This window comes from Portunus trituberculatus, chromosome 41, assembly GCF_017591435.1.
Source record: "Portunus trituberculatus isolate SZX2019 chromosome 41, ASM1759143v1, whole genome shotgun sequence".
Lineage (NCBI taxonomy): Eukaryota > Metazoa > Arthropoda > Malacostraca > Decapoda > Portunidae > Portunus > Portunus trituberculatus.
This window is the reverse complement of record NC_059295.1, coordinates 15,574,886-15,597,166: the sequence shown is the minus strand read 5'-3', so window position 1 is coordinate 15,597,166 and position 22,281 is coordinate 15,574,886. Positions and strand designations below refer to the sequence as shown.

The window sequence follows — 22,281 nt, the reverse complement described above, 5'->3', positions numbered from 1 at the left end:
AAATGATACAAGAATCTGGAGGCAAACTGTATTTTAATGCAACAGGAAGTGGAAAAAAATCTATAAAATAATTGAAACAAAACACAATAATAACACATCATCAATTCAATTAATATAATTTCAGACTCACTTTCCCATTCTATGTGATCAACTTATTAAACCAATATCTTCATAGATGAAACTCCTGCTTTGCTTGATTAACCTTTTCTGTGAGACTCACCAACTTTTCTCCCCTGCAATAAACAGTAGAAGATAATCACATTGATTCCATACTAAATATGAGTTAGAAGTTGAGAGAGAGAGAGAGAGAGAGAGAGAGAGAGAGAGAGAGAGAGAGAGAGAGAGAGAGAGAGAGAGAGAGAGAGAGAGAGAGAGAGAGAGAGAGAGAGAGAGAGAGAATCAAGCAAACATAAAAAAATAACATTGAACTTAATACATCAGGGAAAGCTATTAATATGAAGAGGTTTTATAACTGAAAGATGGAAAGCATAGAAGGGAAATTATGGACACTGATAAATAAATAGATGCTCTTACTATTCATGATTTTGTTATCAACACAAACAAGCTCAAGAAAAGATTTCCACGACAAAAGTTCAAGACACAGAAAATTAAGCACAATATAATTCATGACCTGTGTATATAAACATTTTGTATCAGCACACTACAACTTAAAGCAAACACATCTATGACTTGACTGGGCTTACTCTTTGGACAGCGCTTCACTAAGAGTCTTGAGTTGGTTCTCTGAAATGCTGCTGACCTGGTGCCCTCTTGATGCTTCTGATGTATGGTGAGTCTCCATCTAGAATAATTTAAACCAATAAAATACAATATTTTTCTCCCCGATTTTATGTTCAAAGTTTATGCAAAAAAAAAAAAAAAAAAATAAAATAACCAAGTATTTTTGAGAATTCTATCACCAAATTCTGTCTTCAAATTCCTAATCAAGAACATAAAAGGTTAGTGGTGGTGATGGCAACACCTGATACAAATGTGAAAAAAAAAAAAAAAAAAAAACATTTGACAAGATCCAAAGGTATAATATTTACCTGACTTGTTAGCTTTTCCTTCTCCTTTATTTGTGCAAGTTGGTTCAAAAATACAGGAATGTGAGTCTGCATTGCCTCTAATTCTTGCATCATTTTCTTCTCACTGCTGGATAGCACAGGAAGAGTTCTCATCATTCTGCTGATCACACGTTCCAATCTGAAGAAAGCAAACAATACCACAGCTCACTAAGTGTAAAGTTTGAGAGTTGACAAACATGTGTTGAAGAATAAGAGAAGCATGGGGAAGATAACCTTAAGCCTTGGGAGGAAATTCATTTAACAGGAAAACAAAGCATCAGAAACAATGATGATAATGATAATATGAGGGAGGAGTTCAACATACCCCTTATGTATCTACCATATAGCAGACTTATGTCCTCTTCCCTTAGAAAACTATGTAAATGCAAAACTGCCTAAACTTTCTTCTGTTTAATAATCTATCAACCAAAATACATGATCTTTAAACTTTCTAGAATAATGAAAAAATGAACTACCAAATGTTCTATCTCTCAATTCCATATAAGATTATTTTCTTGCATTAATATCTATTTGAATCATGTATGTCATTTTCATCATCTCACTTTCAATTATCTCAACTTAGATGAGGTAAAAAGTTAAGGGTTGCTTATTTCATCATTTGTCACACCATGAATATTTTTTTCTCCACTTGGACACAGCATACCCTATATTCACACAGGAATGAGTCACTCTGGCAACATCGGCTATCTTTCAAATAAATTTTTTGTTTATTAGATCCTTATACAATGAATCATTAGTATGTCCTAAGTGGTATTGTAGTGCAAATTCTTCTATGCAATACTAAATCAAATGAACTAGGTAGATTTTACTTTTATTTAATAAGCTCATAAAGACAGATTAAGGTTGTGTCACCATAGATTTAATATTTTGTCCGAGAATTTAGGAAAATGTTTTTTTCTCTTTCTTAAATATGAATATGGAATTGGCAATCCCCTCTCAAAGTCTGGTAGTGAATTTTTGTTCTAAATTGGTTTTTATTAGCAAAATATAAAAATGCGACCGTTGGCAACCTGTTTTTTTTTTTTTTTTTATACAGTAAGGCCTATAGTGCCTGTAGGCACACTTGAAGAGTGTATGGGAAGCGCTGTTCAGCTTCTGCCCATTAGTGGCACAGGCAATTTTATTTATAGTGGTACCCATATTAGGGCCCATATCACCGCCCAAGCTCATCTTGAGTGTAACCACCTAGAACAGTGGTACTCAACTGGCGGACCGCGGTCCAAATCCGGACCGCCGATAGCTGTTGTGCGTACCCCGGTACACACACACACAAGGGCAAGGTTTTGGAAAGATTTTGGAGTATCAGAAAAAAAGTACAAAAATTCCTTAGAAGCCAACAAAGTGCCGCCAAAGCAAATAGGTTTTTAGACTTTTTGGAAGACGAAAAGGAGATGGAAAAAACAGCATTCTTAACAGACATCACTTTTCATCTCAACTACAAGAAAAAAAATAACACAGTGTGTGATCTTGTTTCATCTGTTCAAGCTTTCCAGAAGAAGCTGGAACTTTTCAAAAATGACTTGCAGGGAGAACTTCATCACTTTCCCAGACTTTTGGAGCATACCAACGGAGAGAAAGGTCATAATTATACTGAATTTATTGATAAACTGATTGGCAACTTCAAAGATCGTTTTGGTGATGGTGATTTTTCACTAGGAAGTCTGCTGTTGCGGTTTTATTCAGAACCCCTTCATGGTTTCAAATGTAACCTTGTTTTTACACGTAGCAAAACAGGCGTTCAAAAGGGTAAATGCTGCATCAGTTCAAATGGAACTAATTGATCTGCATGAAAATATGATCCTAAAAGAGGAGAGTGCTCAGTGTGATCCTGTCACATTCTGGAGACAGAAGGTATCACACGATTCTTTTCCTAGTCTGCATAAAGTTGCAGTGTATGTTCTGACAAAGTTTGGATCTACTTACAGTTGTGAATCTGCTTTTTCTACAATGAATTTAGTGAAAACCAAATACCGCTCTAGAATGACCAATGAACACCTTCACCAATGTCTGAGATTGGCTGTCACATCCTTTGTTCCCAGGTTCAAGGACATTGCAAAGAACAAGAAATGTAACTTTTCACATTAATGAGCATTTGCAAAATTCAATCATTCTGTGACAAATGTACCTGAGTAATGTTTACCAACTTTACGTTTTCAGTTAGTGCAGTACCGGCATTATAATGAGTTTAAAAGATATTTTCTTTGGATTTCTCTTTGGCAGTTAGATAGGCTTTCTTTGCAAACATAGTAATAGTACTATTATTATTATTGTAGAATTGATATTTTTCTGAAGTTGGAATTATGAATAACTTTGAAGTTTAAAGTTGTGTACTTGTAACATGAAATAAAATGTTTAGCATGCTTATGTGTATCAGATTTATATCCCTATTTTATAAATCATCATTCGGACCTTTGACATATAGAAAACTGTGTTCTTGGACCTTCACTAAAAGAAGTTGAGTATCCCTGACCTAGAACCTAGGTATCATGGTGATATGTAGGTAACTTTAAACCACTCGACAAATGGCAAAGTGTTTTAAGGCTGTACGTGGTGGGATTCAAACCTACGCGTGGACGTCTGCCCGATCCCACGCTCACCACCTTATCCACTATGCCACCGCCTCCCTACACAGGTAATGCTTCTATATTGATCATTGAACTTGAATCTATATTTTTTTTTTATTGTGGAATTGAATCATTATTTTCTGGTACTGTTTAGCAGCCCTAACTCAGTGGCTTTGAGTGCCAGAATGTTTGTCGTCTGCTGTCAGTGGTCTGTGGACCTCACTGGGGAGAGGATGTGTGTATTGCTCATTAGCGATATACACTTTATACTTAAGGTCTCTGGATTTCCCTAAAATGATCTATCAGATTTCCACGTCATTCTTCATTCAATACTAAAGCATTTGGTATAAGTACAAAAATGCTAACAAGCAAATCTACTCTCTGGGAACTCTAATCTTATGAGAAATTGACTACATAAGTGACATCCTTAGATTCATACCTACAGTATCACTACCTCTCACTTCCAGAAGCGTGACAGAAAACATGAGGTAGTGGTGAAGAGGAAGGAGAAAGTATTGAGACCAAGATTACCAGGCTGGGACATGTTTAAATGGCAGCCGTGGGACATTTAAACTTTAAAGTCCTTTCCTGAAAAACTTATTTTTTTCATTCAGAAGGCTATAACTTTGTCAGTTTTAACCAAATTGAATGATCTTTTTTTTGTCATGAAGAAGAAATTAGTTTCTATTTTTTTTTCAAATATGAAATGAAAATATTCAATTTCAAACAGTTTCTACAAATTCTTTTCTTTAAATCACCGGGTTGCCAGACAACTTGTAAGTAAGAAATATTTACGCTGAGATGGAGAGTGCTAAGGGAAAAGTATTATTCTAGAAATTGTTCTACAATAGTCACTCATTAAAAAACACAGAACAAAGCAATCATAGAAGATGTCTCAAAAGAGTAGGGAATAGAAAGTAGTGCATAAAATTTGCATAAATATTCTTTGTTCTTAAAGCAATTTCCATAATTCACTCAGGCAGAACATGAATGATACTTCATTATATAAGGAATTTATCCATAAGCTAACTAAAGTAATAGATCGCACTCTTATGTTCCAAACAAGAGTAAAATTGACGAAGCAGCATTAAGTAGCTTTGGACACAATGCATCAATGAAAGCAATAAGTACAAAAATATTTGGCAGAGGAGTGGAATGAGTGAAGATGACTGGGTAAAATGTGCAGATCCTATCATGATGAGTGATGACTGTGGTAACTGTGGAAAACTGCATTTTGCTTCTGCCATTTGGTGATGAAATGTAGGTAAGATAAACATTATGCAAAGATCATCCATGTGGCTTGCTTCACTTTCCATGAATCTGTGTGTGTGTGTGTGTACATGTGAATTCCTGTAAAATTAAATTTAACTATACAAACATAATAAGAGAAACTTGCCTTCCTATAAGTAAGCACTTCTTTTCACTGGCATCCTCATACTTTTCTGCTAGTTCATGAGCTTTCTCTGTTAGAGCTTTTTTTCTTGCTTGCAGATCTTCTAAATCACTTTTTAACCTTTGCTTCTGTTCACCAAGGATATCAGACCTGTAAATCAAAAGAGCATACAATAATTGAGAAAATATTTTATCAGATACCTTAATTCAAAAGGAAGAGGGTGGACTATTGATAAAAAGAAAAATGTCAAAGTTTGGGAGTACTTTCTTAATATTAAAAAATATACATACCTTTTTTCCATATCCATTCTAGCAACTTTTTGTGGCTGCATGTAATTAGTGCGTAGAGTCACCATCACACGGTTGAGAAGATGGATGTACTCACTGGGGGTAACTCGGCCAGTGGTCCCAGAGGCTAGCAAGGGCTGTGAAGTTGTACGCTGCAAGGTGCTTCGGATGTGATTTTCAAAATTCTCAGTATGTATCTGTAAACAAGAATAATTATTAGATATCAGTTGACCATTCTGATAAGCTAACATCTGACTGACTGCTATCTAAATTAATCTGGATTAGTTTATTTAAGTAAGAATGATTTAACCAGTTCAGACTAACGATAGAATTGCATCAGTATCAGCATCATCTTGGCTGCCAGTGAAATCAAGCTAATCAGATCCAGAATGGATTCATGTCAGCAGCAGTTCTCTACGTTAAGGATATTACACTTTTTTCCCATCTTTCCTCTAATGCTGTCTAAGTATGTATCATATTCTTTAGGTGTTACATAATGCAGCAAAATGTTGTATTATTGTTATATGGGATATGAAATACTAGGGCACTAGTTCTCAACATTTCTCTCATTAAGAACCCCCCTGAGTTATAAGACCATCTACCTGAACCCCCCAGTAATCTGACATTGAACAAAATGTTAATTTGGTGACTGACACTAACTCAATATGCAATAGTATACTGCAAAGGATATTATTAGATCAGCCATCTAAGTACCCCTGGAAATCTTCTTGTGAACCCCTTGAAGTTTGCAAACTTGAGGTTGAGAACCACTGTATAATTAGGGCAGTGAGAATACAGGAAAATTCATATTTTAAGTTAAGGCCTATAGCACCTCTAGGCATACTTGAAGAGTGTATGGGAAGTGCTGTTCAGCTTCCGCCCATTAGTGGTGCAGGCAATTTTATTAATAGTGGTACCCATATTAGGGCCCATATCACCACCCAAGCTCATCTTGGGTGTAACCACCTAGAACATGGGTATCATGGTGACATGTAGGTAACTTTAAACCACTTGACAAATGGCAAAGTGTTTAAGGCTGTACATGGTGGGATTTGAACCCACGCGTGGACGTCTGCCCGATCCCACGCTCACCACCTTATCCACTATGCCACTGCCTCTCATATGGTAATAATTCAAAATAACTGAAACCAAATACCATTCATAATCAGTTTAACATGAACAATCAAGATAACATACCTTCCTTAAAGGAGATGGCACAGGGTCAATCTCTGGATTAGCATGTTCAATTAATTCTGGCAAAAAGGCAGATGGTAATGTTACAGCAAAGACTTTCCCTGATGCTAGAAGAATAAAAAGTGAGTGAGAAGCACTGGCCACCAAACCCACTACTGGGAGCAAAGTAGCAGGAGTCACCAGTCTGGTACACAGTACATGGTCCACCACACAAGGGAATTCACTTTCTGTGAAACCAGCATCTGCATGGGAAAAATGAAGAATAATTTACATATTCTTTGGACGTTAAATGAGAAAAGACAATATTAGTAAATAATTAATTCTTTATCCATAAATTCTAGAATTACATCTAGGAAAAAGAGGTGAATTGTTTCAAGTATCTTGAATCAATAATTAGGGTGTGCAAGATTGAACCAGAGGTGCTGAAACACAAAACATGAGAGTAGCAAAGAAGAAACAGTTATATCCCTCATGTTGAATTGCTACCCCAATATATATATATATATATATATATATATATATATATATATATATATATATATATATATATATATATATATATATATATATATATATATATATATATATATATATATATATATATATATATATATATATATATATATATATATATACAGTTAGCTGATAATATTAGACAAAAATAAAAAAGTGATTAAAATCCAAGAAAATGGATAAGAATATTCTTGTGATTATGTTTTGAATATTAGGTTAAGATGTCAGAAGGGAGAATGACATACCATCAGGGAGTTCACTGTAGTGTAGAAGCTTCTCCACAAGAGGAACAGTGACTGTGTGCACACCAGCTTCATGGCTCACCAAGTACCTGCCATCAGTGCACAGATAAACATGAATGGATACAAAAGATAGATAAAAGTTAGGTACTTCATATAAGTTATTAGTAACCTGAGGTAAAATCATCATAGTGTTTTTGACTAGTCACTCTGATGTACACACCTTTATTCAATTTTCAAAGATGCAATTTTTCACATACTTATAATGATAGGCATGTAGCTAATTCCTATCAGGACACCATCATAACCAGAATGGAGGGCTCAGTCCATAATAATATCAGTAATTTTGATACTGAAGTTACCTTTGAACATGGAATAATTTACTTCAATCCTGTACTATTTATTTGTCAATGAAAATGGAATACTGTATTTCAAGCAAAATATTTTCTCAACAGGAAGACTAGTAGCAAGAGTATAGTGGAGGACAGGCAGCATGGTAGAAATAGGTTGGTGAAAATACCTAGTACCAGCCACTAAAGGTGACACTGTGCAATTACATAGCAAATTCAATTTGAGTAGCTTAATGCAGGAAAGGCAAAATATCAAATATGTACTGGGATTATTTTCTTGATAAACATTAGCCACAAATCCATAATTTTTAGTTGGAATGGATAATCTGCCCATCACAGTGTCTATAAGGTCTAAAGTCATATAATCTGAAAACATTGCCTTCTACAATGAAGCATGAATGAGACCATTTTGAGGGCTTTAGGTATGCAGAAAGGGAAGATTATGTTATTCTGATATTTATGGTAAGGCAAAGGGCCTATAACTCAGCAGAAAGGCAAGATAATCCTGTACCATGCAGCAATAGGCCTGTGGCTAAATTCCTTTAGGAGCTACTGATACAGATCTTGAAAATAGAAATTCAAATATCTTGAAAACTTTTTAAAATATAATCATTTGAAGCTTCACAAAGTTTGAAAAGAGTTTCTATCAAATTTTTGGAAATGGTCCATTCCATTCTTTCTATATTGAGCTCTTCATTTACCACTGTTCTTGTCATGTCCAAATGAAGACACACACACAGCAGGAAGATACATAGAAAAAGACAAAAATTTCTACTACATGGAATATCCACAGTAATATTTTTTCTTGCTCTGACCTAAAGACTGCTCTAAAACATCTACCTAATAAATTAAAATTTTCTAAAAGCTCATACTGGCAGTTTAAGCGATATGCCACTGAAGCTTCCAAGCACTAGATGTTTATGTTGAAAATTATAGGTCAGTGTTCACTTAGTTCATAATTTCTATCTCAACAATGGGCAGTCATTATAAAAAAACATAACAAATTTGGAAATCTAGATTTTGTCTGTAGTATCCAATACTTTTCAAATTTATGCACATTAAATGAAGAGTGGAATATATATATATATATATATATATATATATATATATATATATATATATATATATATATATATATATATATATATAAAATACTGTTCCTATACATCATACCAGTATATTAAAGAGTCTGTCACCTTGCTGGAGTGGTGGGATCTGGATGAAGAAGGAGAGGTGTGGTGAATCCTTGGTCATCAGGAAGTAATGACAATTCCAGTTCCACTGTCTCATACACATGTAGCTTAACACTTGTTTGTAAGCTGAACTGAGGGGCAGATGAAGCACCAGTAGACAACTATAGAATGAAATAGAAATTACATTACTAGTTAAAAAATGTTCACATACCATATGGTAAAATCTGTAAAAATTTCATAATAGCAATAAGGCAGGCACGATAATCTAATATGATTTACTATTACATATGCACATTTATTGTCAAAATCAAAGAATACACATTCCTTCACACAAACCACACACATGATTTGTATGACAAAAAAAAGGTATCAAGAATTTATTAATTACACTGCAAGTTAGAAGGAGACAATGTTATTCCCATACTTATTCTTTTCATCAATGATCACACACACACACAAAAAAAAAATAAAAAATAAAATAAAAATAAATAAATAAATAAATAAATAAATAAAAAAAATAAAATAAATATACCCCTTCAGTACTGGGACACATTTTACCTTGAGTTTGTGTGCGATTAGACCATTTTAATGACATTAAGAAGGGTCTACGGAGGTCAAAAGATTAATGGCCACACAGTCTTCACTGTTTTTCCCTACATGAGTTTCTGAAGCTGTATAAAATCACCAAATATTAAGCAGAATTAGTATGAAAACGCGTCATGGCACTGAAGGGGTTAACTATATATATATATATATATATATATATATATATATATATATATATATATATACAGTAAAACCTGAGCTCACGACCATAATTTATTCCTAAATCCTGTTCGTCACCCGACTTGTTCGTCCCCTTAATCAATTTTTCCCATAAGAATGTACTGAAATACCATTAATCCATTCCAGACCCCCAAAAAAAAATCATACTTTTGTCCATAAAACCCATTCAAAATAGACCTTTAATGTATGCATGACATGAACGAAATAATTATAAAAAGCCTAAATTGTTTTACTTACCTAAATGCTATCAAAATGATAATAAAATGAATAAAAAAGAAAAAGTTATTTACTTGAGAGACTGGAAGTTGATGGCATGATGGAATGGAAGAGAGGAGGATGGGGAGGAAGACAGACAAGATCCGAGAAGACAGTCATGTGAGAGGACTTTGGATGTGCACAGACTGCCAGAGCTACACAACAGGTGTGTAGCGTCACAAGTCAGTGCTGCTATGTGGGGCCCCATTATAGCAGAGAGGATAACACCGAGGAAGCTACAGTGGAGCGCGCCGGTAACATCACCATGCCCAGGAAAAACAGGAGAAAATCATGGTGGCATGGAGATTATGTTATGTAATATTTTTCGTATCTTCCTGTTTCTATTTTCTTTTGAGCTTATGTTTTGTTTTGTTGTTGTGTGATAGCCAGGTTGGCTATCACACAAACGGCTCGCCTGCTGGCGAGCCGTTTAACCGCGTTCATGCCCTGGGTCGATATATTGACAAATTTTTTGGTCGTCTCCCGAATTGTTCGTCCTTAGAGACGTTCGTCAAGCGAGGTTTACATACATATATATATATATATATATATATATATATATATATATATATATATATATATATATATATATATATATTAAAAAATAGATGAAAATAAACTCAACCCTTGTTTTTCTGGACTAAATGGTGCAGGCACCAGTCTGGATAATGGAAAAGTCTGAATAACAAATGGGTCCTTCATTTGCCAAACATGGTTGTTTGTCTCCTTAGACTTTTTATGAAATGTGAAATACACTCGACTCGTTTTTTCTAAACTAAATGGTGCAGGCACTGCTCCAGACAATGAAAAAGTTCGGATAACACAAATGAGTCCTTTGTTTTCCAAATATGGTTGCTTGTTTCAGACTTTTTGAAGAACTACAAAATTTTGTCTACTTTGGTATCCCTGATGAACTGAACCTAAACAGAGTTAATCTAACACTAAAACTAATCTAATGGTACTGTATATCTAGCACATAAGTCAACCTCTATAATATGATCTCAAAATGGTGTACTATCGGTTTACCTTGCAGATAAGTCAACCCCCTTAACTATTACTTAGCCTGGTCCAATGTCGCCCAGAGCCACTAAGTACTGGGTCATAAATTAGTTTTACCTACAGCAAAATACATAAAATAAATCAAACAGATTGAAAACACCACCAACTTCAAGCATTTCAACATAAACAAGCTGCCAGTTTTTAATTTTTCTTTCTGTACTCACCTCTTTCACCACTATATCAAACGAATACAGTAAGGTCCCGAGTTACATTCCTGAAACATGACGTAAGTCGATTTTGTACGTAACTCGAGTTTTTGTACTTTCAAAGCATATTATCGAGTTTTCAACCAATCATTTTTTATGGTTATTCAGGTAAGTAAAAGGTTATATTGTTATAATAGTATATTATTTACAACTATGTAGGAATATATTGATTAAGGCCGCGAACGAAGGACTGCAAGTTGCCGAGAGGGGCGGCCTGAGGCCGCCAGGAGGGTGGGCAGGTCGAATGTTGTGACGCTCAGGGCGGACAGCTGGGAGCTTTGTGGAGTGCGGTAGGAGTAGAAGCGTTATATAAGTAAAAGGTTATATTGTTATATTATTTACAAGTATGTAGGAATATGAAACACAAGCTTGTTTTTGTTGTTGATTAGGGCCGCGAACGAAGGACTGCATGTTGCCAGAGGGTGGACGCCTGAGGCCGCCAGGAGGGTGGGCAGGTCGAATGTTGTGATGCCCAGGGCGGACAGCTGGGAGCGTAGTGCAGTGCGGTGGGAGTAGAAGCGTGGGCAGCGGAGCAGGAAATGCAATAGGAAAGGGCAATAGGGATCAGCAGACAGGCGCAGACGGTGCAAGTCAGCTGCAAGTGTCGTGTGGCCCAGGCGAAGGCTCCGGAGTTGTTATTGTTGTGATAGGTGCGTGAGCCCTCAAGGTCGTCAACCTCCCCGTTGTCATGGTAACGGGCTTCCCATTTTCTTCTTCACTCCCTTACACACAGCTGCTGCCTCCTTCTCATGTCTTTTAATTATGTCCACTTTTTCTTGTAGCGTAATGGTTTTCCTTTTCTTAGCATCACTGCTATCACTCAGGAGTTTTCTTTTTGGTGCCATTGAGCAAGATACTAAGATAGTCAGCAAACGCAGATTTAGAAACACTCTTGCCAGGGGCGACGGTGTCGTGGAACTGAGGTATGTAGAGTGTTATTGTATTCAAGCATGAGGTGGGCGGTGTGGTGGATAACCACTAGTGACGCCTGGCGGCCGACAATAACTATAAACCCCGCGCTTTATGATTTATAAATTTTCAATTTTTAAATCTTAAATTGCCTTAAAGTGGACTGACGTAAGTGCGAGTTTGACGTAACTTGAGACCGACGTAACCCGGGACCTTACTGTATTTACTTTTAAAACTCTCCTTTGGTCTCTGCCATGTTGTCCAGGGGACTGACTCTCTGTAGTAAATAGGAACAACAACGTACCTACATAAATACCATAGTCAGAGGCAGTCCTGGCTACTTTTATGCCCTGGGCAAACCCTCCATTGAGCATCCCGCACCAAACCCAAACCCAAACCCACCATTGAAGCTTCCCAACCCAAAAAGCCACAAACACATGAATAACTATATTACTTGCTATTTTATTACAAATAGAAGGGGTTCCCAAGTGACCACTCCTCTAACTTGACGTGGAAATCAGCAATATTAGTGTAAAAAGCTGACAATTTTCTTTTTATTTATTTATTTATTCTTTTGGAGGGGTGCTCATATGCCTCAAAATAGATTGTGGCCTGGGCAGTCATCCACATTGCCCATAGTAAAAACCATCCCTGACTGTAGTTTTACTATTGAATATTTCATTAATACAAAAGCAAAAATCATAATTGTTTCATAATGATACAAGCATGATTGACTGCTCAGTGCTACTACCTTGTGATGAGTATTCCCTTTGAACAGCTGTTTAGGCACAAAATTTTAAATATGATTTTGTTTTTAAACATTTTAGGTTATTTTAGGTACTATGTTTTTAGCTTTTGTATCAATAAAATATTCTATAGTAATACAATACAGTATTTGAGTAGGTACAACAGAGTGTCAATCCCCTGCACAAGGTTGAGGAAAAGGTCGTCTCCCAAGCCTAGGAGTCCTATCAGGAGCTTGGAAGTATCTAATGAAGCATCTTTTCCACTCCTTACATTTTGCTTTGGTGCACCTTTACCACTTTTACTTGATGCATCCACACATTTTGAAACTTACAATGGAACCAAAGAGGCTTATTACTGGTGAAAATAAGGAATCTAGTGAAAGTGCAAGTGTTAGTGAGCCACATCTGTCCACTAGTGGATTCACAGGAGGGAGGTCGTTGAAGGACAACCTCCCTCCTCCTCCTCTTCCCCACCCTTCTCCCTTCCTCTTCTATGTGATCCATCACATTGAAATTTTTATAAACTTGAGGTTTTGCTAAGATTAAAACAAATGATCTGATTTATAGGTATCGATAGTCAAACTTTTTGATACTCAAACAGCCATTTGGAACGAATTAAGTTTGAGTGTTGAGTCTTTTCTGTATATAGATAAATAAAATAAAACTTAATTAAATAAACAAATACATAAAACTACATACTTACCATGTAGCTGAAGCTGTGATTGGATACTGGATTGCCAGACACACATTTTACAAGTTCAGAGGGAACACCGAAGTCGAATCCAATGGCATCCTCTCCAAGGGTAGAGTTGCAAGTGATGCTAGAGGTACTGATGACGCCAACCTCACCCGGCCCAACGGCAATGGTTTGTTCAGGAATTTCAGTTGATGACAGATTATAAATTCTGCATAAGGAAAATAAGTAATAATGTAATGAATTCCATTTCTTGAATAACTTCAGATGCATATCAGTATTTCATTAATTATTTACATATTCACTACAATGAGTAAAGACAAGCTTAGAAGTACACACTGTCAAAATGTCAGGAATTTCTCCTACTTGCTCGACTAGTTAGAATACTAGATTAGCCAACCAGGTGAGTAAAACAAATGAGTAAAGCACATATTCCACTATTACTCCAATAACAATCCTTCTATCCTCTTGTCTTACCTAAGTATACAGCTTATAAACAATGTTTCTCAAACAAAGTATAATAAGTAATAATATGTAACCAACCTGAGACGATTATCTGAAGAAAGAATAACTATGTGATTGTTCTCAAGGGAACCTGGGTGCCACGCAGCACTCACCACTTCCAGCTTTGGATGGCAGGTGAGGAAGTGTTCTGCAACATACTCCACTCTGCAGGAAAGAACAATAAACAGTGCAGAAAATGTCAATAAGTAATGACAATGAAAACAAAGGCCTTCCTAAAAAAAAAATAAATAATAATAATAATAATAATAATAATAATAATAAATAAAATAAATGAATGATAAATAATAAAAAAATTATTAATAATATGAATCCCAACTTTTCAGTATATATATATATATATATATATATATATATATATATATATATATATATATATATATATATATATATATATATAAAATATACAGGCAACCCCCGCCTAACGAAGGGGTTACGTTCCTAAAAAACCCTTCGTTAAGCAAATTTTTGTTAAGCAAACAAGTTTAACCCTTGACTTGAGCTTCCATTGAGAGTAAACAAAGCAAGAGTACAGTGAAAGGTTTAATGAAAGTAAAAATTATGAAGTTAAACATTTAAGCAGTTTAATTTAAGACTAATTCATTATAATGTACACTAATGTATGTATGTAAGTAATTTTATAATGTTGATGATTTTAAATTTATGAAGGGAGGGAGAGTGGAGCAGGAAATATGCTACCTGGCAACCTGTGGAATGTAAACAAAGGGCGTATCATTCTACCGCATACAAAACTTATGTACCACATTTCTACAAGGCTTTCCATTTTATCCATTGCAGAGTCAGGAGTTCAGGTGGTTCTTTTAGCTTGCAAGGAAGATATGATCTCACCAGCCTTCTTAATAGAGTCTGCTGACTTGAAAATGGTAGACAGTAGATGGAGTCAAGCCATGGTGGGAAGCAATGCTATTAGTTTTCTCGCCTCTCGTGTCTGTGAATAATATCCAGCTTCACTACGAGAGTAAGAGACTTCCTGGTCTTCTTAGCAACCCTAGGCGACATTGCAGCGCGTTTTGGTGGCATGTAGGGCGAGGGAAGACGACCTGCTGCTGACGCTGTTATCGTTTTGAACTAGGGGGGGTGAGTGGTGTGTGTTTTGTCCACAAGGCACTGGTGTATTCAAAAGCTTGTTAACTTGCGTGATACAGCGGGGCTTTCAAACTTGGAAAAAATTACCTGGATAAAATTTTGTTAAAGCGAGTTTGGTATTCATTAAACTAGCAGATGGTAGTAAAAGGAAACATTCGTTGTAACAAAATTTTGTTGTGTGAACCTTCGTTAAGTGGGGGTTGCCTGTGTGTGTGTGTGTGTGTATATATATATATATATATATATATATATATATATATATATATATATATATATATATATATATATATATATATACAGTAAAGTCCCGGGTTACGTTGGTCTCGAGTTATGTCAAACTCGTAGTTACGTCAGTCCACTATAAGACAATTTAAGATTAAAAAATTGAAAATTTATAAATCATAAAGTGCGGGATTTATTGTTATTGTTGGTGGTTGCCCGCCACACCGCCCGCCTCACGCTTGAATACAATAACACCCTGCCTCAGTTCCACCACACCATCGCCCCTGGCAAGAGTGTTATCCTACTTCTGCGTTTACTGACTCAAGTTCTTAGTATCTTGCTCAATGGCACCAAAGAGAAAACTTTAGTGACAGCAGTGATGCTAAGAAAAGGAAAACCATTATGCTACAAGAAAAAGAGGACATAATTAAAAGACATGAGAAGGGAGGCAGCAGCTGTGTGTGAGGGAGGAAGAAGAAAATGGGAAGCCCGTTACCATGACAACGGGGAGGTTGACGACCTTGAGGGCTCGCACACCCATCACAACAATAACAACTCCGGAGCCTTCGCCTGGGCCACACGACACTTGCAGCTGACTTGCACCATCTGCGCCTGTCTGCTGATCCCTATTGCCCTTTCCTATTGCATTTCCTGCCCCGCTGCCCACGCTTCTACTCCCACCGCACTGCACTACGCTCCCAGCTGTCCCCCCTGGGCGTCACAACATTCGACCTGCCCACCCTCCTGGCGGCCTCAGGCGTCCACCCCTCTCGGCAACCTGCAGTCCTTCGCGTTCGTGGCCCTAATCAACAACAAAACAAACTTGTGTTTCATATTCCTACATAGTTGTAAATAATATAACAATATAACCTTTAACTTACCTGAATGACCATAAACAATGATTGGTTGAAAACTCGATAATATGCTTTGAAATGTACGGAAACTCGAGTTACGTACAAAATCGACTTACGTCATGTTTAAGGAACGTAACTCTGACGTAAACCGAGACCTTACTGTATATATATATATATATATATATATATATATATATATATATATATATATATATATATATATATATTTGGACAGTACCATAACTTACTTGCAGGTGATAGCTTCCTTGCCACGGTCAAATAGAGGGGGAGTGCCAGAGCGCAGGGGCAGATACACAACAACCACACCTCGACTACCAACCAAAGCCAGGCAGCTTCCATTTCTGTTCCTCACCAGCTGCTCAACCTCCCAAACTGGAGGCCGGGAAAGAGCTAATGTCTGCAGGAAGAAATTTAAGAATAAATGTAGCTCAATAACAACTTCTTTTCAATTCAATGAATTCACATCACAGTTTTTTTCTAGTCTTACACATAAAAACTAATTAGTGACAAATTTCATTAAACAAATCATCCACAGAAATATATAAAAATAGATAAATAACATACAAAATAGATAAGTCTAAGAAAAATAATATTCTTAACCAAAAGTACTAAATCATTATTACTATGAGGGCAAGTTATGAGGAAAACATCTACTTGTAAAACTGGCCTCGTGCACCATGTTTAGTGAGTGATGAATTGCCACATTCCAATAGTTTACAGATAGAGACAGAGAGGACTGCCCTGCTGGGAAGTAGTTTCAGTGCATCCAGAGACAGACACTTCTTGCATTCCCCTTTAGTAAAGTGGATAGACAAGTATGTGGTGTCTGCACCATTGCTGTTCAATGTGTTGCAAAAGCTGTGATATTTGTACATCTGATATAATCAAGCACAGGGCTCCTGTGTCTTGTTGCACCAGGTATGGACAGTTAAGACAGTAAGAGAATAGCCTAAGTACCTGTGACAATGTGTATGCTGGGGATAAATTTTTACAATAAGATCAAACTGTTTTGAAGGAACAAGCTCACTCGCTTCTGTGCTAACGTTGAGAAGTGATATACCAGCACATATGGTAGACAGGCGAGCATTGAGGCAAGGTGATAAAGGTGAATTTGCTTGTGTGTGTGTGTATGTCACATCAGTTGTACAAGTGAAATTTGTCAGTGACTGGTCTTTGGTCTGAGAATACAGCCATTGCCCAATTAAAAAATACAAAATTAATTAAGGTAATCATAGTGCTTTATTTCATCCTGTAAAGAGAGATGCAGTTCAATTTGAAATATTTGAATTAATCTAAGGAAAATACCTGTCAGCAGTGGGTGTCATCTTGATTATTTCTAGTGCATTGCCAGATTTTATGAGAAAAAATATAACAACTTCATATTCATTTAGTTCAGTTAAGCTAGATTACTTTAGTTAGGTTAAGTTAAGTTAGTTTACTTAGATTACATTAGTTTGGTTAAGTTAGGTTAGATTAAGTTATTTTGAGTTAGGTGGTGGTGGTGGTGGTGGTAGTAATAGCCTTGCCAGAGAATGTTGCTGCTTTGTTATCTATTGATGATGCCAAAATCATATATTTTTTTCTGGTAGATCTTTTAAAGTTTTGTATTACAGTAAGCCCCCCACTTCACGAAACTGGCGAAACTACCGCCAAATGCGAATTTCGCCAAACACGAGTTCTTTATACCAAATAAATTGCCTAAAAATTCCTCAATCAATCTTTGGTCATTGTCAAAGTCCTTCTTTTGACCTCTAAAATACCATCTTTCAAGGTGAAATAAAATCTTTTGCCTTCACATATTAGAACACATGTACAAAACAGACCAATAAACAAGCATTTGTGATGCTTTCCTCGTCTGTACTCCCGTTTTTCCACCTGTTTCCCTCACCCACTTTCGTCCTTGTCGCCGCCACCATTGTCCTTACACCCACTGGTACCACCTGTTGCGCTGGTAGAGGCCATGTTGGCGGTAAATCGCCAGAATTCGTTCCCACGCTAGCAGAACAGAGGGTAGCACAAACAAAATGGCTGAAGGGGACTCTCACACTGCGTTCTGATAGGTTTAGAGAGAGGTCTGACGTCACAGGGGAGCTGCATGGTTCGCTGTGTGGCTGCCAGGGGACCGCCAAGTTTGAATTCAAATTGCCAAGCGTGCACTTGGTGGTCCGTGACCACCCTACCACCAAAAAGTGAATCTCGCCAAGCTGAGATTCGCCAAGTGCAGGGGCTTACTGTAATTCGCTTTCCATTTCTATCATAATATATCAGTTTCTGATGAGGGATGGCGTAGTGGTATAAAACTAAAATTAATGATTTGTGGGAAAAACAAAGATGTAGATTAATTCAAAATAGGGCCCCCCCCCCCAAAAAAAAAAAAAAAAAAAAAAAAAATCATAGTTTCACCCAGAATAAAGAGACTGGTTCAAGTAAAAATTTACCAGAAACTACTGATTTGCAATGAAAACTTCACTAAAGTAAGTTTCTTAGCATCAATAAAGGCAATACAAACAATACTTCTAAGTGTGTAGAGCAGTGTTTCTCAACCTTTGTTGGTTGGCGGCACACTAGACATGTTTTTGATTTGGCGACGCACCATCTCTTTAGTTTCATAATTAATTAGCCTTTTACTCTTTCATGGACGGTGTGTTAACCATAATATCTCAGTTACACAATATTATTGATAAAATAATAGGTACAAATAAACAGCAGGAAACATTGTGTACTGTAAATAAACTATTATTACAAAAAATACATACCTTATCAATGAGACACCTGTGCCTGCCTTGATTTACATATCCTCTCTATGTTGGGAGGGACAGTTGACAGACACACTCTCATTTCCTCTTCAACAGAGAGCAAATTACATCTTTTCTTAGTTTTTATATTTGTTAGTGCTGAAAATCCCAGTTCACACAAATATGAGGTTGAAAACTGCAAGAGTATTTTCTGGGTCTTTTTTTTAAATATGTGGGTGTTGTTTTTCCATTTCAATCCAAAAGCCTTATAATGATAATCCTGGCGTCTCAGGTCTACAGGGTGACGTTGAAAACAGAATGATGCAGTACAGGTAAAAATCCATCCTGAACGTTCCGACTTAGATAAGAAAAACATTAATTAAACTTTTAATTATTACTTGGTTACTGATATGGCAGCTCAGGAATGCTAGCTGACTGCAGCTCTGATGGACGGGTACAGGATGTGTCCGAGTACTCGCGGCGCACAAGTTGATAAACACTGGTGTAGAGCATTGTAGGTGAATATAAGCGGATTCGATGGCGTGCAGTTTTGACGGTGGATATTGGAGGTTTCAGCAGAACTTTTAAACATCATCAAAACTTTCAATGTATTTTTTTTCATGGTTAATACAAATGACTTCTATCAAAAACTTGCTCTTTAAGTATCTTTATAACCCATAGTTTGATTATCAAAGTACCAGATTATGGTAATACTAAACATTATCTATAAACTCACAGAATATTTAAAATACTATTTTGATCAACTGTCACCGTCACTGTTTGCACTCTTTAAAGTGGCATAGTGGATAAGGTGGTGAGCGTGGGATCGGGCAGACATCCACGCGTAGGTTCGAATGCCACCACGTACAGCCTTAAAACACTTTGCCATTTGTCGAGTGGTTTAAAGTTACCTACATATCACCATGATACCCAGGTTCTAGGTGGTTACACTCAAGATGAGCTTGGGCGGTGATATGGGTACTAATATGGGTACCACTATAAATAAAATTGCCTGCACCACTAATGGGCGGAAGCTGAACAGCGCTTGCCATACACTCTTCAAGTGTGCCTACAGGCACTATAGGCCTTACTGTATAAAAAAAAAAAAAAAAAAAAAAAACTTGCTCCAGGAGCTGACCAAGTGGCCTATGGTAATGGATTTTGCATTACATGCTTTACATATAGCAAATATCTTTCACTGGTAGTAACAAAATGTGGTGTGCTGGTATTGCTGCATTTTTTCTTCTGTGACCAGCTAGCACTGGATGGCAACCCATCCACATTCATGGTGAAGGACTTCAATTAATTTGTACACAGTGATGTAATTTTAATTTCCTGCCTTGGTGCAGAGTTTGTTCAGGCCATTATGCCACCACTCAACATCACTGTTTGTTCTAATAACTTGCCTAAATATACCACAAGAAGATGGAGGACACGTGCAGGAAGAAATCCATGTGGATTCCAGATACTCTAGCAGTTGATGAAAACCTTGATGATGTGATGGTTTGACAACATCCTGGAAATCTTGAAATGTGATTGGTATTTGATCTGTAGGCAAGAGTGGTGGTGACATGACCTCTCATAAAAATTTGCGAGACTTGGACTTGCGGTAATTCATGTTAGACAGACTGCATACTTTTATCTTTTTTCTATATGGAAGTTTTGATGGCGAGTGACTTTTGGAAGGTTTGATGGTGTTTTTTAAATGGAATTCCGTCAAATCATCCTGTTACCTTATAGGCTAGTGGTCTCCTAAAATGATACTGAGGTACCTGCTTTCCTATCTGGTTCTCTTCCAAAGATATAAATCATAGCATGTGTGTGGTTGGCTGCAAAGATTTAATACTGACTATGCATTTTCATTCAACCCTTTCTCTGATAAACTCTCAAATTCCCTGTCCATTTCTGTTTTCACCTTCCTATGAGTTGAACTCTTTCAGGTGGGAGGTTTTGGTATTATTATACTCTTACACCAACAGCAATATGGCTTTTGTTATCCTTCTCATCTTATTAAGCTTTTTACTCTGAGTAATTCATACCCATCACAAATTGTTTATACTGATAAAAAATGTTTTTAAATTACCACTTTTTTGGGGAGTGAGCGACACCAGCCTACATGATAGACTGGGAGGCACTGGGGAACAATGTTACGTGTTCGTTCATCTGTGCATATTGTCACATCATTTGCGCACACAGCAAATGAATGATGGTGATTGGTTCTTTTACTTGAGCATGCAACCACTGACCAACAAAAATAATACATACCGTAATAAATCTAGCCAAACAGAGCAGTTTGTGGAGAGAAGTGACTCTATTTGAATCAGTCTATGGAAGATGTTTCCCTGGGCAGGGTGTTGCCTCAATTATATCCAGATTTTACTAAGAGAAATAAGGTAATGACTTCATGTTAAAATATCAGTATTGCTAGTCAGGTTAGGCTAGTTTTCTTTGGTTAGATCAGTCTAATTGTGTTAGATAAAGTTAACTTTGTTCTGAGGAAGACATTATCAATGGTGTGTGTCACCTCAACTAGGTTAGGTTAGCTGTTAGGGTTAAACAGGTGAATTAAAATAGGGTGGCGTAACCAGCAGTGAGCAGCGGTGGGAAGAAGGGAGAAGGGGTTGAAAAAAAAAAAACACCGATTTGAGGCGGAAACAAAATGTAGATTAATTCGAAACACGTAAATGTCTACTAGAAAAAAATAGTTTCATTCGGAAATGAGCTGTTGGTGTAACTATATAAATTTACAGAGGTTTCAAGACGCTTACACTTGCATGTGCCCTTCCTACACACACACACACACAAAGAAAAAAAATTAAGGCGTCGGTTCTTTTTACATATAAATTGCAGCTACCGAGCACCCATTGGCCTTCGCATTTTGGAGAGCTATCGCACACAATGCAGAATCCAGTGCGTTTTCTCACCTGGACAACTGAGGTGGGCACGTCCAGGATCTGTGAGAAGAGACAGCCGTCCTCAGGGCTCCAACACAACAGGGCGTCATCCACCACTGACAGCAATTGGCGATTTGATGACTTTTTACTGGGACTGATGTTGAATTTGTTGGATATCTTTTCAAATAAAGGATAAGCCGCATCTCGTCCAACGCGCCCTGCCATGTTTGTTGACATGCTCAAGTTGAACCACGGGGGTCACTGTTGCCAGACCGTTCCAATCATATCTTTACCCTACTGAAGTCGCTACCTAAATGAGTTGAAATTATTAAATTATTTCTTTATCAATATCATCAGTGTAAATTTCTAAAAAGTTAGAAATAGATTCGATCATTTAATATTTATCTATCTAATAATCCTTTCCTCGATTTTCAGACAAATGCAACTTTC

General features: G+C 36.8%; 1 protein-coding gene across 1 annotated transcript; it reads right to left on the bottom strand.

Moving 5' to 3' along the window:
- Positions 1-16: 16 nt before the first annotated feature.
- Positions 17-22,095, bottom strand: LOC123516675 (nucleoporin 88-like). The gene is made up of 12 exons (XM_045276278.1): positions 21,862-22,095; positions 16,430-16,599; positions 14,020-14,145; positions 13,486-13,687; positions 8,825-8,982; positions 7,285-7,370; positions 6,530-6,768; positions 5,336-5,529; positions 5,049-5,195; positions 1,050-1,206; positions 705-802; positions 17-233 (listed from the first exon to the last, which is right to left on the bottom strand). The coding sequence occupies exons 1-12, from the start codon at positions 22,066-22,068 to the stop codon at positions 170-172; spliced, it is 1,848 nt and encodes a 615-aa protein (XP_045132213.1). The 5' UTR covers positions 22,069-22,095; the 3' UTR covers positions 17-169.
- Positions 22,096-22,281: the final 186 nt, after the last annotated feature.